The following is a 20,360-nucleotide window of genomic DNA, read 5'->3' on the forward strand; positions in this document are numbered from 1 at the left end:
TTTTCCATTGCTCTGCAATCTTTTTCATACCACAATCCCAGGATCTACCGCCTCATCAGTCTGACGAGCCTGATCTGCAAGGCCATGGAATGTATTATCATGGAACTTATAAACAAAGACATTGGCAACCTTCAAACACTGGACCCCATGCAGTTTGGGTTCATGAAGGGCCGATCTTGTCTCCTGAACCTGATTGACTTCTTTGAATCAGTCTTAAGAGCCGTGGACAAGGGTAAGGTGGTCCACACATCCTATATGGACCTCGCCAAGGCCTTTGACACCATCCCCCACTCTGGAATCATAGATAAACTTACTAATCTGGGCATTAATTCCTACGTCACTCACTGGGTTGCCAACTGGCTTACTGACAGAACACACACTGTAAAAGTAGCCGACTCCAAATCCAGCTCCAGATAAGTGACAAGTGGAGCACCTCAGGGGTTCAGTCCTGGGACCACTCTTGTTTGGCATCTACTTCTCTGAAGTATGGGCCAACATTAATGGACTCTGGCTAACAAAGATTGCAGATGACTGCAAACTGGGAGACATAGGTGGTAGTACACTAAACACCGAAAGTGTGATAAGAGACTTAGGGACACAGGTGGACAGTGGTCTCACCTTCGATAACCACATCGCCACAACAGTTAGGAAATCCTCCTATGTGGTGTACCTCATCACTAAGGGCTTTTCATCCAGAAAAAAGGAGGTCATTGTACTCATCCCTCATTAGATCCATTATAGAATACAACGTCCCATTTGGTATGTACCTCTCAAGACATCTGCAACAACTGGAAAGGCCACAGAAATACCTCACTAAAAGAATCACAGGCCTAAAGCAGATATCCTATGCTGACCGTCTACAAAACTCCACCTATACTCTGTCACATATCATCTACTCAGAGATGACCTCTGCTTAACATACAAGGCCATGTCAAACCCAGAGCTGTTGGACATGCTACACTTAAAGAAATCCCAATCCCCCAGAGCAGTGGTGGCTGGTGACTTCAAATCAAAGGGGGGCTGCAGGAGATAGCTAAATGGGTGGGGTCAATTGGAAGGGGTGTGACCAACTAGAAAGGGGAGGAGCTATGCTCAAAACCACAAACATTGTAACTTTAATTAAATACGCTGCCCTGGGTGCCAAACCATCATTATGAGAATCCAATCAAGACAAAATGAAGTGTAGAAGAAAAAAATGCATTGGCTGCATGACAGCTTACTTAATATCTAGATGGAAACAAAAAGGATGTGAGGCATGAAAAAATAAATTACTTTTTAAAATCATTACTGGAATGCCAGTCAAAATCAAGTATAAGAAAAACAAGCAGCACTCAACTCAAACCACTTCTCATAGCACTGCAGTTCTAATTATAATTTATATTCAGCTTTATTAAAGTACCAAGTAACATGCTGAAAGTAGCAATCCCTGTGATATCCCCACTTGTAAAAATGTTTCTTATCCAAAAAAGACCTGCTGTCTGACAACTATCTACTTGTTTCATGGGGAAAACATGATCAAAGTAAAAAATGAAAAGCAAATAAGAAACAAGCTCAAGATACATTGCTTAAAGGATTACTGTACAGGTAATGGACCACACATGATAGATTGGCATTCTGTTTGGTTTACAGGTAAAGCCTGCAAAGACGACTGCAAATCTCCAACAAATGTAATGAGCTTCTTAAAATAATGTAATCCTGTCCTTTATTACAAATACTGTCATATGCATTTCAATACCCAAGGCTTATACATTATCTAGTTATGTAAGTATTCTCTGCATGGCAACAACAGAAAGGCTTTCAATGTTGGCAATTCTTTAACAGTATGATTATTAAAGCTTACTTGCATCTTACAATCTCAGACATGCTTACCTGATGGTCATTAAAGCATTGCTACTTAAGCACAGAGCAACAGGCACTTTCTGAGTAATAATAAGCATAAATCAACAGTATAAAAATATGACAGAAACCAGAACATTCTGCAAAATCAAGGACAGAATAAAAGTAACACTTCTACCTTGGATGGGGGGATACCATTTTACTGCATAAATGCTCCTTGCCTTGCTTGGACACATCCAGAGTCACTACATGGGGGAGTGCAACATGTATGTCACTATTTGAAATGTCTCTGGCTGACTGTGATGGCCCTGACACATTTGTCAAACCACTCAACCTCAGAACAAGAAATATGAACAGAACCATACATAGAAGTGGGACAAAGGCCCAAAATAAGGGCAAGTTTTAAATATTGCTCTTATAAACTTAGAAAGATAATAGAATAGTAGGTCTTGCATTAGTAAGAATTTTCTGAAAGGTACAAAATCTGAAACTCAAATGTCTGTCGTTATTTTCTAACTTCACTCTTTAATGATTTGCCACTAATTTGTCAAAAAAACACAATTTTATGAAAAATAGACCACACAATACAGCTGGAAACCTGTCAAAGGGACACTTTTTTAATATTAGTACTACTAACTTGAGCAGCTGACAAAATAGAAGAATCTACATGCATTTCTGAAATAAAAGTAATCTATAACTCTGATTATTACAGTTATTTCTTAATTGTAAGCCCTCCACATTTTCTTCCAAAATTGCCATTTTGCGGCAGGATTATTAGGGGAAGAGCAACATTTTAAGCCAAAATCGGGGACAGTTGAGAGGTTTGGATATGCCTAATTCTATAAAGCAATTTATGTGCACGTACCTCTCAATCTGTTAATGCAGGAAATCTGGACAAGGCCAAATACACTGGCGGAACATATAAACAGTACTATTAATTGCTGTAGAAACTGAGACAATTGATAGAATAACAGGTCAGCATGCATTTTTCTGAAGGTTATGAAGTCTGAAACTCAGTGTCTGTCATTATTTAGTGACTTAATTTCTAAATTATTTCCCAGAAAACCACACATTTTATGAGGAACAAACCAAAAATACGCAGCAAAAATGTATTCATTCTGTGAAAATCAGGACAATTGAGAAGTATAGTTCAGCTGGGGCTGTCTTTGAGTTTGCGCCCTTCCCCCTCACAAAATCATAGGTTCATACTAGGCTAATTGCCCTTGTGGACCATTTTCAGCTTAGCAAATTACCCCATGTGAGAATCAAACCCTGCACCTTATGTTTGTAAGATAAACACCTTAACCATTATGCCAACCTCCCACCCTCATGGTCAAATGGAGCCTCCCCCCTGTAGCCATTCCAATGAACCATTACTTGGCTGTTTCACCCCATTTACCATAAACACTAATGTGCATACTGCTTTACTTCTACGATCATTTGGACTTCATTTGAAGGTTTTATTTTGCATTTTACAGCACAGACACCAAGAAATCTGCTAAATAAAGCAATGTAATCTCACAACTTAGCATTAAAACTTCTCTGCCCTTGAAACTCACATTCATTGAAACAGCATTGAAACCCACATTCAAATAAAATTCATTTTGCCAGTGGCAGATAAAGATTAACTTTGGGCTGTTTTCAAATCATAGGCCCCTTGCACACGAAACATACAAGTGGTCTTTGATACACCTTCCTGATTGTATTAAATTATATTCCATGTACAATATAGTACAGTTGTTAGAGGGCGTTTTAAGTTTGTTTTGAACATTTTTCCAGTAAACAATGAAACAAAATGCATGCACCAATAATGACAAAACTGCCCAATTCAGAACATTTCTATCATAAAAGTCTACTCAAACTTCTACAGTCCTCCAGTATCAGTAAATATGCACAATCTCTGAAAAAGTAAAAGTAATCTAAATAATTCCACATTAAAGAAATCTGTAACTAATGAAGAGGTTGCTGCTAGCAAACAACTTTATATTTCATTGTTTCATCTACAAATAAAGTGCCTGTTGCCCTTGAGGAATAAATTGCCTAAGTTGCATTAAAAAAACAATAAGCTAGTAATATTGCAATAGGGAATGGATGGCAAACTGATAACAGGTTCATAGTTACTAGGTATCTTCACCAAAAAGGGTTGCAGCATCCACCCCCTTTACAATACAGTAGAGTATCAGCAATGCATCAAACTACTGTGGGAGTAGAACCCACAGCCTTCTGCATCAAAAGCAAGTATACCACCTATTGTGCTATTAACAACGCAAGCTGATTTGGCATAAGCAGCACTAAACTTTTGTTCCCCTGCAGCCCTCAGCTTTTTGTAAAATCTACTTGACACTCAAGGTGCATCTCTGAACTTTGCAGCACAAGAAATCTGGAAAAATCCAAAATTTGGGGGGAGGGGCAAAAGACCAAAAAACAGGGACACATTTTAAACATTGCTTATATATTGTTGGAAAGTTGTTAGAATAAAATGCTGTGTTACTACCATACAATTCACTGCCAAGTATTGAACCCTGGACCCTGTGCAAAACAGTCAGAGCAGCATACCATTATGCCAAATCATCTGTTTTATGGATGAAAGGAAGACTGAAACTTAAATGGCTGCCATTTAGTGAATTCAGTTCTCACCATAGCTGTCAACATCTTAGCACAAAACACCCGAACAAAGCCAATAATGAGGGAATACTGCCCCCAAACATATTCAGTGAGTTCAGTTATCACCATAGCTCTCAACCTTGGCACAAAAAACCTGGACGAAGCCAATAATGTGGGAATACAGTCCAAAAAATAGGGACACATATCCATTGAGGACACCACAGCAAACCCACACAGGACATGCAGACTCCACACAAAAGGCATTCCAACCAAGAATCAAACCAGACAACCTGTAACTGTCAGGCAACAATACTACTACTGTACCACTGTACTACTGGCTGTGTTAATAACAAAAATACAGAAACCACAGATTTTATGAGGAACAGAACAGAACAAATATGAGACAAAAATCTGCACATGTACAAATGGTGGTGGGCAGGGAATTCAGGCTCTTGCCACTTGGGACCAAAGTACAGGGTTCAAGCCTTATTCTCTATCCACCACCATGTAGCAACTGGAGCATTTCATACACACACACACACTACCTGCAGCTGATCCAGTCCTCTGTAGTGGCCTGAATCTGTCTTCTGCAGCAGCTCAATCACCTGTCTGTCCTCCTGCACAGGTTGTTCTGGGTTTCCCCTGTGAGTAGGCTGGAGCCTCCAGCCTGTGGGCAATACAGTCTAGTGTTCTTCAGGTCTATGCAGTTGTCACTACACAGACTTCTGGGCTGGCAGGGTGGAATTCCCTTCTTTCCCTATCCAGACTACCTACCAGAGCAATCTGGAGTTCTGGAACTAAGCATGCATTTGTGCGTGGAGTTCTGGACTGCCTAACACAGCAGTCAGGAACTAAACATGCATGTGTGGAGTTCTGGGATTCATGATTTTTTTATTTTCCACAGTGAGGGGGGGACTCGCAATTTATGTTTTTCGTTTTACAGGTGGGGGGGCTGCAGTGCTACTAAAATTCAGGTCATATACCATTTTTGAGGAGGAAAGTCATACTTCACAGCTATTCAAATCAAGAATCAGATCAGTTATTCCGTTAAATTCATTGGGTTCCTACTGGTTAATCACAGCCTCGAGCATTAGGTAATAGGATCCTGCAGTGACAAAACCCACTGTAGTAACAAGCTGCAGCTCCCTTCCTCAGTTTCAGTTAATGGTTCCTTGCAGAGAAGAGGCCAAAAGGCGTTGTAGCAGACAGGTATTTGAAGGATGCAAGTTTTGGGTCCTTTTGTTTTTTTTTTTTGTTTTTAATACCATAGAATCTTTCTCATGTACAACCTAGCAAGAGGAAGTATGAGAATGTCATGAACTCTATAATCCTGAGAAACTCTTTGGCTCAAGTTCAAAACTAAATTGAGAAGCTCTGGATGGTTCCCAGATAAAACTCCATCTTCTCTTACGTCATAAGCTTTTGCTGCAGCGTGTTTATAAGACACACTAAAAGACAATCTGGTGTAAAATAATCAAGGAGGATTTCTGAGTGTTTATTTGGAATCCCAGATTGATCATAAGAGCTAAATCCTGTTTTAAGAATTCTTTACCTCTGGGAGAAGACTGCAAAAATAAACAAATCATCCAATTAAGCAAGAAACGAGTGTCATTCAAATTGTTATAAGCTATGACTAGAATTAGACAATTTGTGAATATACTTGAAGCAGCAGATAAACTAAAGGGTAATGCAGAGATTCTGAAATATGCAGGGAATTTTTATGACTGATCTCCAAGAATGGCCTTGTTTGGTACCATAAGCATTCTGGAATAGAAAACTTTGCCCTTTGAATAAGTACCACTGATGTTATGACTCCTAGGGTGAGTATCCAGTGCAAACTGTATCCCTCCTGAACCACCTTTAACTTCCATGAGTCTTACACAATCTATTGCCTAAGGGATTGAACAGAGCAAGATGTTGGGACAGTTTTTAAGATATTGAGGCAGAAGGGGAGAGGGAAGGAAAACGGCATGTTAAGCATAGCCATCATTAAATTCAATACTGTCCCTTTATTGGAAAGGTTCCTGGTTGTTACTTTTCCCCTTCTGCCATCTTTATTTGTTTCTTAGGTGTGACTGAGGATTTGGAAGATTTGAAAGGGGGGGTGTGGGTGTGGTCGGGGGCTGAACAGTCATAGAGACCCTTACATTAATTTCCTTGTGTCATCAAATTGTTGGGGCATCTGAGTAGCAGATGGACCAAATAAAACCTTTTTTCCCTAAAGCTGAATTCTGAAATTCAGACATCACTTCATCAGAAAAATTCTGAATTATTACTCATGCATACCTCCTCAAACAGTAGCAGAAGCAGCATCCCTAGACACAGTATCTGTATAATTGTACATACCCTGAAGGCATGTTTAGATGCTAGAGGCATGTCAAAACTAATAAGATGGAGATTGCATGAGCTTCCACATAAGGAACTTATAGTTAATAATCTAAATGCCCAAGTGGATGAATAAAAAATCTGTCATCAAAACTGTCTCAAAAACCTTCCCTTCTATATCCACAAGGAAAGGAACTAGGAAAGTAAGTGCTTGCTAGTTTAAGAAACTTTGTAAAGCCTATTTGTTTCTATAAGAACTAAAAGATTGTTACATGCAGCATAATATGCCTCCTCCAAGACTGTCACTACAGCAGAGAATAGAAATGGAATGAGGCAAAACCATTAAAAGAGTAGTATAAAATCTTCTCAATATAGTGGGAACAACCATTAGTTTCTACAAAAACACATCATTCACCCTAGCAACAATTAAAAAATGAAATTACATCCAGAGGTGGTCTTGAAGACCAGATTTCATCAGGGATATTTCAAGTGACCTGCTTAGCTGGTTCTGAATTCTATGTACCAAGACTAACTAACAATTTTCTTAGCTAGGTTAAGAAAACCATCTTTACTTATAGATATCATGTCTTCAGGTGAACAATTCTTAACCATTGTTTTCTCTTAACATGTATCTTCTGTGACTGACTAAAAAATGAATCTGTGTCCTTACAGAAAGTCTCTTCTCTCAGAGACACCCAGTAGCCATAGCCAGAAATGTAGCTGGGTAGTACTATGATCCGGCAACCCACTCCTTCAGCTCTTCATTCAAGTAAAGAGCCAAAAAAAAAAAAAAAAAGGAAAATCCTTCTACTGGCACACCAACCAGCCAGGTGGCTAGATTAATAATCCTCCTGCCCCAACCATTCAGATCATGTTATTGTGCCCTGCTCTAACCCTTCAATATATTTTATTAAAAAAAAATAATTTCTTCTTTTAAACTGTAGCAAATTGTTTGCTAAACGGTTGCTACATTTTATACTCTGCCAGAACAGAGCACTATAGTGCTCAGGTTTTCGTTAAAAAAAAAAAGACATGGTTTTTTCTTTTAAACTGTAGCAAATTGTCTGTACATTGCCACAGGTTAGATTACACACAGAGCTAGAACAAGTCAGTTGTAAGGTAAGTTGTTAAAAGTCTGCACAAGCAATCAACTTAACACTTATCCCCAAAGATGAAATCCCCAAAACACAGTAATGCACAGGTAGTAGAATAAATTCCTGTCAGAAACTCTTAGAAATAAAATTAGTCTTACACTAATTAAAGGCAGAGTTGTTACAGTGAGAACACAATCACTACATGCCCTGTAAATGCGTAAGCAGTACACTAAAGTCCTATCAGAACCCCTTAGAAGTAAAATTAGTTGGAGAGAATATATGGCACTACTTGTTCTTCCATTATTCCTGTTAACAATGACATACTGCCCCACACTTAAACTTTTTACATTTCTACATAAAATGTGCCCATTTCCCTACAGTATATATATATATATATATATATATATATATATATATATATATATAAACCCCACACTAGCCAATAGGATCAAAGGAGGTTGACGAGGCTAAGGGCCCTTACAAGCCTAGCCAAGTTTTATCTTTATTTCCATGATCAGCACCTATCATTCATTCTATATGTATATACATATATATATATATATATACATATACATATACACACATATACATTAAAAGTAGAAAGCACTTGTTTTATATATATATATATATATATATATATATATATATACATGAAACACATGAAAAATAAATATTTTCTGTGTGGAAGGGTTCCTTTCAAAGGGGCCAAAAAGGAGCTGAAAGGCCATGCTGCTCTTGTGAAGCCTCTTAGTTGTTTCTTCACCAGGTGGCAAGTAAGTACTGAAGATTTTCTACTCTGACTTCTGATCTTATCTCCTCACAACTAACCAATTAGCAGTCAGAGTGAAGGGGTTGGAGGAAACCAGAACTTCTGGAAGGTGACTGGTCTTGGGCAAGGCACAACCCATATAGCCTAAAAGCTGCTGCAGCAGTGGGAATAATGAATATGTCTTCTTTTTCTTTTGTCTGTTCCCATTAGGGGTCACCACAGCAGATCATATGTTTCCATTTCTTCCTGTCCTCTGCATCTTGCTCTGTCACACCAACCACCAGCATGACCTCTCTCAGCACATCCATAAACCTTAACTTAGGCCTTCCTCTTTTCCTCTTACCTGGCAGCTTCATTCTTAGCATTCTTTTCCCAATATATTCAGCATCCCTCCTCAGCACATGTCCAAACCAATGCAATCTCGCCTCTCTGGCTTTCTCTCCAAACCGTCCAACCTGGGCTGACCCTCTAATATACTTATTCCTACTCCTGTCTACCCTCATCATACCCAGTGCAAATCTTAACATCTTTAACTCTGCCACATCCAGCTCTGACTCCTGGCTTTTTGTCAATGCCACTGTCTCCAACCCATATAACAGCTGGTCTCACTATCCTCTTGTAGGCCTTCCCTTTCACTCTTACTGGTACTCGTTTGTCACAAATCACTCCTGACACTCTTCTCCACCCACTCCACCCTGCCTGTACTCTCTTCTTCACCTCTCTTCCACACTTACCATTACTCTGAACTGTTGATCCCAATTATTTAAACTCATCCACCTTTGCCAACTCTACTCCCTGCATCCTCACCATTCCTCTATCCTCCCTCTCATTCACACACATATATTCCGTCTTAGTCCAGCTGACCTTCATTCCTCTCCTCTCTAGAGCATATCTCCACCTCTCCAGGGTCTCCTCAACCTGTTCCCTACTCTCACTACATATCACAATGTCATCTGCAAACATCATAGTCCACGGGGACTCCTGTCTGATCTCGTCTGTCAACCTGTCCATCACCACTGCAAATAAGAAAGGGCTCAGAGCTGATCCTTGATGTCATCCCACCTCCACCTTAAACTCATCTGTCACTCCCACTGCAGATCTCACCACTGTCACACTACCCTTGTACATATCCTGTACCACTCTTACATACCACAACTTTTCTCTAGGCACCCTGTCATATGCTTTCTCTAAGTCCATAAAGACACAATGTAACTCCTTCTGACCTTCTCTGTACTTCTCCATCAACACTCTCAGAGCAAGCATTGCATCTGTAGTGCTCTTTCCTGGCATGAAACCATACTGCTAATCACTAATCATCACCTCTCTTCTTAACCTAGCTTCTACTACTCTTTCCCATAATTTCATGCTGTGACTGATCAGTATATTACTGATATCACTGCCATCTAGTGGAACCTTAGCAGCTTTACACCCTTGACTACCAGACAGCAGCTGTAGGCTGTTCCTCATCTCACATAGAACCAGGACCAGCTGTGTTACCTGATTTCTTTGATGGAGCTGTAACTGGTTTCTTTCCAGGCCAGTGGTAGCACAATATAGCAATGAAGAACAATGATTCAGTGTTCAAAGAAAGGAACAAAAAAACATTCACAATGCCTGAAGTGACATAAAAGTTTTATATGCATACTGACAGTGATAAACTGCATATTTTATTTCACAGGCTAGAATAGGTTGGTTCAGGAAAAATTCATAGTATCAGATAAAGTGTGTTTATTATAGTTTGATTTTAAAATATAATGTTCGTCTAAATGATATCAGAAGACATGGTAAAGTAAAACCAAATTAAATGCAGTGTCAGTCTGGTTAATATTTTATTTTCTCTCATGTTCATGTAGAAGAATTTCATGACCATATTTATCTTTATTCTGCAACTGAATGATTGTTGTAGTCTCCATTTGGTATTTGAATCCAACACTGAAAAACATCATGGACTCAGATGACATGTGTAATATCATTTCTTAGTGGTGTCTGACTTGTGTTACTTTCTGACAAATAATGATGTGAAGCAGTATAGTTTTTGGTACTTACCTCCGTCTCTGTAGTTCCATCTTCCGTAATCAGTTATTTGCTCTTTTTTACAGTGACACTGCTGAAGAACCAAGAAGAGAGTTGCTGCTGTCCAGAAAACTTGACTCATACTGCCAAAGAATGTTATGGAAGCTAGGAAATAAAATGCAATATGACATGAAATGTGATTACAGGAATTTTAAAATGCTAAAAGGGCACAGTTTGTAAGTCAACGATAACATACCATAAAAACTGTTCACTCACAAAGGGAAGGTTTGGCTAATAGTCTTAAAGAACTAACTATGTACACTTCACATGCCATGTGGACTTGAGTTTGAATAACTAATACGTTAGTGTTCAGGCAAACCATCTGTTTGGGATGTTAGTTCCGTGGCATCTTGGTTTTGACAGAATGTCTGAGGTAGTAAAAGAGCTAATGAGGTCAGATTTGAGAGTATCCACTGGATGGCACTTTTTGCTTGGAGACTGTTTCAATCCTGGTTTGATTCCTACTAGGTAATGGGTCAGTATCATATGGAATAAAGTATTGGCTCTGTGGAGAGAGATGTATACTAATGTATTTTGCATGCCTGCATTAGGGGTAGAGAGAGACTTTCAAAAATTCATCATTGTGTACAATAATGTGATAGGTCCCAGTCCAGGGCCATCTGATTCTAAGTTATAGAAATATGGACTTTGAATGATGAAACAAAGGCTAGGTGGATTGATAGGGGTGCTTTGCCTTCTCAGAAAATTCTGAATTTGAACACTTGGGTGACAATTTATATAGCATATTACTGAGAAAACAGAAACCACATTACTTTCTTGAACTTTCAGAGCACATCACTAAATTAGATACATATTTTTATTTCTTGTTCCCTCTATAAAAGCATCTGTGATAAACATAAAACTCTTAATATAGTTCTGGAATTGTTCAAGACATAAAGGTTACCCCTTAACCATCATGTAACCCCACTTCCTGCTACATACTGTAGAATGTATGATACAAGAAGATGCTGTTAATGAGGTCAGTGATGGCATTGAACCCAGAACTGCACTTGTTAGATCTTCCTTTGGTTTATGTATTGTTGCAATGACACTGTGGTACAGATGGGGCTGGAGTAATCTTCAGAGTACAACTTTATGGATATCTTGGCCACATCACTGAATGCCTGCTGTCTTTGACTATGTATGCTTATTAAATTTGTTGGTTGATGTCAGTGTGATATTGTGCAATCACTGTACTGCATCAAACGACATAACCTTATTTCTCAGTGTCCCCCACAGGAGTAATCTACAGCACATAGAAGTTCTAGCTTTTTCTATTTGGCTCATTGGTAGGTAGTAGGCTATCTGCCCGAGAGCATTTATAAGCCTAGCCAGAGTGTGTCGGCTTTCGCATCCTCATTGATTAATTAACTGATCCTCTGTCAAGCAGAGCCAATGAAGTGATCCCAGGGATATATTTTCTGTTATTCATCCACTCATCAAGGTTTCTTTTGAAGAGTGTTCAAAGAACGCCAGTTCCTTCAGTATCTTGGGAACCTGTTCACCAACCAGCTATGGTAAAAATCCTTGAAAAATCTTTACAGAACGCTAGGCATCCAACTTGCAATAAAAACTCTGATTAATTAACATCAAAGTTAACCACTTTCACTTACATCACAGTAAGCTTCATCAGAACCACAAAAAAAAAAAAAAAAAAAAAGCAAACTGACACACATTCAAATAACATTTTTGGCGCCAAAATAAGCAACAGGAAAACAGTCACTTAAAGTGATACAATAAAACAGGTCTAAGTCTATGTTTAGACAAAACTCAACCAATAATAATCTGTAAAATCTTAAAAATGTCATAATTGCCAATAATAATAAATAAAACATCTCAAATTTTTTTAAAAAAATCTACTAACTAGATAATATCAAGTCATGCTAACAAAGGTTTAATAGATAAAAAATCATTAAGTCCAGGTGGGGTAGAGGTGTCAGTAAATATTTGCCAAAATAATTCCTTGTAAGACAATAGTCCCTTAAAATTACCCCCCTTAGGATCTATAACAACACTGTCCAATATTGCAAATTTGAAGAAATGTCCTTCACCACACTTGTTGATATGTCTATATAAGGCATTCTTACCATCCTTAGTTTTAATACTGTAAAGATGCGAATAAATAAGTTTATTTAATTTTCTTTCTGTTTTACCTATGTAATATCCCGAACAAGCCATACATTTGGCAATATATATAACCATTTTAGTTTGACAATTTCCATACTTCGGTCTAATTTCCGTGTGGGTAACATTCTCTAAAATAATCTTTTCAACCTCATATATAGAGCTACACTGTTTACATGCACCACATCTTGTGTGTTTGTTATTGTCAGCTCTACACCAATATCCTCTCTCTAAATAGTTCTTACTATTTCTTCCCACTTTGTTAACAAACTGGGGGCCACTGCCCAACACTGAGGCAATATCATGATCTGCAAGAATGATATTCCAATTGTTTTTAAATATATTCATAATTTTACCTAGGAATGGGCCATACTCCATGATACATACTCTCCTGAAAGTGGTGTCATTTTTTGTTATGATGTCATGTTTAAAAGTCGGTCCATCACTATTGTTATTAATAATATTGTTAGACATCATATTATTATATTTATAATTATAACCTAATAGCGGTTTATACTTACCACCCCATTCACTAGTAACGTATTTACTGATTTTTGACATCAAACCACTGTCGTAACCTCTTTCCGTAAATAGGGACGTAATATAAGATACCTCCTCTAACATCTCCAGGTGTTCAGATGTCATCCTAATTGCACAAATGAGTTGCCCTTTGTATATATTAAGAAATTGTTTTTTAGGATGGTTACTAGAAAATTCTAGATAACTGTTTGAAAATATATTTTTCCGATATATTCTGGATTTAAATACATTCTCACATTTAGAAACAAGAGTGTCAAGATAAGGGACACCACAGTAATTCTTAGAATATGTAAATTTAAGATAATTACTACTGTGATTGATGTAATTCAGGAATAGTTCTAAGGCTGTTTCACCATCATCCCATAAGATATAGATGTCGTCCAGGTACCTAGCATAATATTTGATATTTTTCATGTGTACGCTTGTAAATACCTTGGTCTCTTCCCAGTCTAACATAACCAGGTTCGCGTATATGGGAGCACAGGCTGCTCCCATAGCTACGCCCCTGGTTTGTCTAAAAAATTCTCCTTCATAAAAAATAAAATTGTAATCAAGGACCAAAGACATCATATCTATCAAAAGACAATTTGTGTCCCATTCAATGTCACCATATTTTCTAATGCTGTTAGCAAATGCATCCAGTCCCTCAGCTTTGGGTATGCTAGAAAAGAGGTCAATGACATCTATTGATACAAACAATAACTCATCTTTACATAAATAAATGGGATAGTTTTTTAAAAAGTCCCATGAATCCTTAGCAAGGTGGGATATTTTGTCATAAATATGTTTGAGGGAAACATCAATGACAGAACCTAAGGGGAAGGTTTTTGATCTACTACCAGATATTATAGGTCTAAAGGGGGGGTCCTCTATTCCTTTATGAATTTTAGGAATTCCAACTATAGATGCCAAAGTTGGATATTCAGCTTTAATAAATGTATAAGTAGCTTCTGTAATCCTATTATCTATAAGAAACTCTTCGATACACATGTCAATCCTTTTGTAACCAATGTTGATCTCATTGAGTGAGACTGTCTGATAGTTCCCTGATTTATGTAACACGTCATGTATTTTAGAAGAGTAGGTCATGCTGTCATAAATTACTATGCCTCCCCCTTTATCGGGTTTCATAACCCTAATACTACTATCTTTTCTAAGTTCCTGAGGCACCTTATATTCATGCTTAGACAAATTGGAACAAGGTTTCGTTCTAGACCTACTAATCTGATTTTGCAGCTGATAAATCTGTTGCGTAACTACTTTGTCATAAATTGAAATATTAGGGTGCATTGGAGGCATGAAAGTACTCTTCTTCCTCAAACCTTGTAATGCAGGGTTGGTATTAGTTGTTGTTACTGGACTATGTGTACCTTGAAACATAATTGCCAAATTGAGCTTCCTAATATAAACCTTTGTTAGCATTGACTTGATATTATCTAGTTAGTAGATTTTTAAAAAAAAATTTTGAGATGTTTTATTTATTATTATTGGCAATTATGACATTTTTAAGATTTTACAGATTATTATTGGTTTAGTTTTGTCTAAACATAGACTTAGACCTGTTTTATTGTATCACTTTAAGTTGATATTTATCTTATTTATTTATTATTATTGGCAATTATGACATTTTTAAGATTTTACAGATTATTATTGGTTTAGTTTTGTCTAAACATAGACTTAGACCTGTTTTATTGTATCACTTTAAGTTGATATTTATCATATTTATTTATTATTATTGGCAATTATGACATTTTTAAGATTTTACAGATTATTAATGGTTTAGTTTTGTCTAAACAGACTTAGACCTGTTTTATTGTATCACTTTAAGTGACCATTTTCCTGTTGCTTTTTTTGGCGCCAAAAAAGTTATTTGAATGTGTGTCAGTTTGCTTTTTTTTTTTTTTTTGGTTCTGATGAAGCTTACTGTGATGTAAGTGAAAGTGCTTAACTTTGATGTTAATTAAACAAAGTTTTTATTGCAAGTTGGATGCCTAGCGTTCTGTAAAGATTTTTCAAGGATTTTTACCATAGCTGGTTGGTGAACAGGTTCCCAAGATACTGAAGGAACTGGCGTTCTTTGATTTCTGTTCGTTGGTTATTTTGAAAAGTGTTAGTGATGGGCTCTGCCTGATGTAATTTGGAATTTTGTTCCAAAGCATGGGGAGTCTCTGTGACAGGAATCTATCCCTCCAGCATGTTCTATTTATTGTTGTGGTGAGGTTTAGCTCACTAGAGTGCGTAGCTCGCAGTGACTTGGATTTCTTTAGGTGGGGCATGTCCATCTGAGTTGGACATGGCTTTGTAAGTCAGGCAGAGATCACCTCTGAGTAAGCGATATGCCACTGAGTACAACTGGACTTTTTTCAGTCAGGCTGCATATGACATATGTTTGAGGCCAGTAATCCTCTTGGTGAGGTACTTTTGTAGTCTTTCCAGCTGTTTGAAGTGTCTTTTAAGGTACATTTCAAATGGGGCATTGTACTCTATGATGGGTCTAATGAGTGACGAGTAGAGGGGCACTATAACCTCTTTATTTCTAGATGCAAACCCTTTAGTAATTAGATGGGCCACATAGAAGGATTTCCTGACTACTTTGGCAATATGATTGTCAAAGGAAAGATTACTATCTACCTGGGTCCCCAGATCTCTTATTACCTCTTCTGTATTAAGGGGGCTGTCACCTATGTGGTAATTCGTGGGTGTTTTGTTTTTCCCAAACGGGATGACTGCATTTTTTGGCATTTAGCTTGAGGCCATGACTTTGACACCAGGTGTCCGTCTCAGTAAGGCCCTTTTGGAGGATGTCCATGTCAGCAGGAGTGTAAATTATGGCTCCCAGTTTGCAGTCATCAGCAAACTTGGTTAGCCATAGTCCTCCTGTGTTTGCCTGTACTTCTGAGAAGTATATGCTGAACAGTAGGGGTCCCAGGACCGAGCCTTGCTGGACTGCTTGTGACTGGTTTAGAGTCGGACCTGGAGCCTCCTATTCTTACCGTGTAGGTTCTGTCTGTAAGCCAGTTGGCAACCCATCTCATGACGTAGGGGTTTATGTTCAGGCTGGTGAGTTTTTCCTGTAATACCCGAGTGGGGAATGGTGTCGAAAGCCTTGGCGAGGTCAAGGTAGGCTGTGTGAACCACCTTTCCCTCGTCTATGGCCTTGGTGACTGCCTTGAAGAAGTCAACCAGGTTTAGTAGGCATGATTTGTCCTTAACAAAGCTGAACTGGGTCAGTTCAAGTGTTTGGAGGTTCCCAATGTCTTTTTTAATGAGTTCCATGATGATGCGCTCCATAGCCTTGCAGACCAGGCTAGTCAGGCTTATGGGGCGATAGTTACCAGGGTCAGTTATGGCCCCTCCTTTGTGGAGAGGAATAACTGTTGCTGTGTGCCATTCTATGGGATACGTAGCCTGTGGAGTACTGAGACTGAACAGCGTGTTTAGGTGGGGGGTTAGTTCGTTCTGTAGTTAGTGCAAGACGCAGCCTGGGACACCATCTGGTCCCTTTGATGCTGTGTTTTTGGCTTTTGAAAGGGCTGGTTTCACCTGTGCATCTGTGACTTTTGGGACACTACACTTTTCTGGCATTGCTGTGGGCCCTTTTGGAGGTGAGAGGGGGGTGAAGTTTGCACTTAATCTATCTGCCAGGATATTGGCAATATCAGTAGGTTCAGTATATTTTGTGCTATTTTCCACTAGTTCAGTGCATATCTGTGAGTTGCCACTTAAATTCTTAACATAGCTAAAGAAGGCTTTGTGGTTATCTTTTGAATCCTTGGCTAGTTTTCTTTCAAAGTTAGCCTTGGATATTTTCATGAGGGCGCTTAGTTTCTTACTGATACCAATCAGGGATGTCTTTCCTTCTTGGGATTTGCTTTTTTTTTCTGAACTAGTTTCCTCCTTCTATTGTATAGCCTGTTTATTGCAGGGGTCTACCAAACTGGTTTTCTTCTCTTAGAGGAGTGAGTCTTGGTTTTGCTAGGGATGGCATGATCCATTCATCCTTGTAGGTGCTCATAGAGTGCATTTGTAAAGGTTTCTGCATCTTGGGCAGCATTATCCTTTAGCGTGGGGGCTGTGAAACTTACCACCTCTGTCTTAAGTAAGGTGAAGCTTGCTTTAGAAAAGTTTTTTACTGTGGTTTCCTTAGTTGAGGGTGGTGGTGGGGTGTGGACATCCAGAGTGATTAGTTTATGGTCTGATCTAACCAGTGACAGGTTGACCTCCGATGTGGAACACCTGTCACCCATGTTGGTGATGATCAGGTCAAATATGTTTTCACTTCTGGTAGGAGAGTTTACTAGCTGATCCAGGGCATTTGAGTTGATGAATTCCAGTAAGTGCTAGGCCTGGGAATTTGTACTCGAGTAGTTTTCCCAGTGAATGGTAGGGTAACTGAAATCGCCCAATATCAGAGTGTTCGGTAGGACCTTCATGTTTTCCAGTGTCTCCAGAATAGTGGAGTATTGGTCCTGGGTCAGGGAGGATGAGCTGTAGCAGGCCACAATTTGCACTGCAGATTTGCCTGATGTTAGTTGCACATGGATGAGCTCAGAGGTATCATGCTGCACCACTAACCTGGAGGTGTAGGTATCCTTGATGAATATGGATACACCCCCTCCTTTTGTGTTTCGGTCCGTGTTCTGTGGCCAAAACGTGTGGTATGAATTGTAGCCCAGTAGTGCTGGTGTGCTCTCTGGAGCCTTGAACCAGGTTTCAGTTACTGCACAGATGTCGACATTCTCCATACAAAGGACTGCTTCGAGCGCATGCATTTTGAGATTTAAACTCCTGGCATTGAATAGCATGACCCTCAGTTTTTTGTTAATTGTGCTGTTTACGGAGGTGGGTTTGACTTTTGAGCCTTGCCTAAAAAAGGCATTATGGGGGCAGCAAAAGCCTTGGCCAGTATTTGAAAGCCTAGGGGTGACAGGTGCAAGCCGTCTCTTGCGAAGCAACGTGGCTTGTCGAGCATGTTGTCCCAGGCTAACAGACACTGGATCCCCTTTGAATGACACCAGATGCTTAGCCAATTGTTGAAATTTATCCTTTTTTTCCTTATACTGATGTATCATTCTTGGTGAGGGCAGGATGCTACTCAGTGTCAGGGTCATACCAGCCTGGGCTACTTGATCAGAGATCTCTACCATGTCTCTTTTCATGTAGTCCAGGGAGGTACGTCTCAGGTCATTCACACCAACATAAACAATGACAGAGTCATATTTGTACTTGTTCGGGAGTGACCTGAGTGCTTGTGTTATGTGGCAGACTCTGGCTCCTGACAGGCAGCTAACAGTAACCTTCTGCTTCTCCAGCCTAATGAGTGGGACGTCAGTGTGCCTGACTATAGAGTCACCTATTACTAGTGTGTTAGGTATGTTATTTTGCCTTAAGGGCTGTGATTGTGCGGTACACTGATTTTGTGTTTTATGTATTGTCTGGTTTGTGACGGGAAGTGCAGGTTGTTTGGGTGTCTGCTTTGGAGGTCTCTGATTCTTTTGCAGGTTTTTATTTAGAGCCTCTGAGTATGATTTTGTGTATTTATGTGTATTTTTTGCCAGTGCTGTTTTAGTAGGTCTGATTGTGGCTGGAGTTGTGGTGCAAGTGTTAACTTTCTCCTCTTGACTGTCTGTTCCAGTCTTTGCTGGAGGCAGCTTAGCTTCCAGTTTGGCTGTATAATTGCATCTCTTGCATATGTTAGTGTTTTGTGGTAGGAGGAGAGGGTTGTCTGTGTACATGAGGCAGTTGTAACATTGCCTCAGGATACCCAGATTCACCAGCTGGACTGGATAGTGCACCTGAAGTTGCCCTTTGGTCATGCCTGAATAGTAGGGTGAGCTGCTTAGTCGCTTGGTTACTGAGGGGTGAATAAAGAGCCTTGCCCTGCTAGGCAATCAGTGTCAGGGTATATTACTGCTTGCTGTTAGGTCTGAGCAAGTGCTGGGCTTTAAGATGCTTGTTGAGCGCTTAGGCTGAGAGTTAGACTAGTTTAAAAAAAAACTGAAGAGGAAACTTAGTGGAGCCGGGAATAATTTAACCATAGCTAACCGGCACTGCCCAGTGCACAAAACTGTGCAAACGCAGTTTTTATACTAGGGAAATGAAAGAGATAATAATTAGTCCAAAATGGCCAAAAAACTACTAACTTCTGGGCTGGAACCACTCCTCCAGGGACAGATAGGTTGCTCAAAGCTCCCGTCTCTCACAGGTGAACAGAGAAACTTCCTTCTATCCAAGTAAAGTATGGGCAACTCAGAAATCAGTATCACAGCCCTGAATTCAGCACTAGCCTGAAAACTGGACTATACAAGGAATTTTTTGGGGGTTTTTTTTGTTTTTTTTTTTGAAAAGCTAAGGCAAAAACATTTAAAAAATTACTTAAAACAGCTTTAAATGACTACAAACGATCAGAAATGGCTATTGCACTTTAGTGTGCAGCCTATAAGAGTTAAACAAATTATTTAAACAAAAAACAACTTTTTAAAAGTGCAGGCAGTCAAATAAGTACAATACGTGAAAAAACAACAAGCTTTTAAATCACAATAAATGTTGGAAAATCTGCGTTTAGGCGGAAAACAGTTAAGTAGAGTAAGAAAGTACAGAAAACTGATACTTAATCACTCCAAAGTCTCTCTTCTAAGCTAGAAGGCTTGTATTAGTTTAAGGCTTTCTAGTGATACCCAGTAGGTTAGTTACAGGAAAGATGCGAAACAAGTGCGGATGTGGTCTTTTAAACCAGAAAGTTGAAAGAGACGGACAAACTGTCCAAATGGTCAATAAACTACAATTTCTGGGCCAAGAACCTCTCCTCTCATGATAGGCAGGCTACCTAGCGCTTACCACTCCCACTGATAAACTAGAAGGCTTTCCTCCAACACAGAAAGGCTTGCGGGGCTCAGAAGCTTACCAACAGTCCTGGATACAGCAACTCTGTATCTGGACTAGGCTAGTTACAGGAAAGGTGGGAAACAAGTACAAGTGCGGCTTTTAAACCAGAA

General features: G+C 39.1%; 1 protein-coding gene across 2 annotated transcripts in view; it reads right to left on the reverse strand.

Annotated features, from left to right (window-relative positions):
- LOC122804157 overlaps nt 1-20,360 on the reverse strand; it is a 668,452-nt gene that overhangs the window by 248,973 nt on the left and 399,119 nt on the right. For both annotated transcript variants that reach the window (XM_044073846.1, XM_044073847.1), the window contains one exon: nt 10,675-10,806. In XM_044073846.1, the coding sequence (XP_043929781.1) occupies nt 10,675-10,806 (132 nt within the window). The remainder of the gene's footprint in view (nt 1-10,674; nt 10,807-20,360) is intronic.

Source organism: Protopterus annectens, chromosome 6.part0, assembly GCF_019279795.1.
Source record: "Protopterus annectens isolate FY-2018-M chromosome 6.part0, PAN1.0, whole genome shotgun sequence".
Classification (NCBI taxonomy): domain Eukaryota; kingdom Metazoa; phylum Chordata; order Ceratodontiformes; family Protopteridae; genus Protopterus; species Protopterus annectens.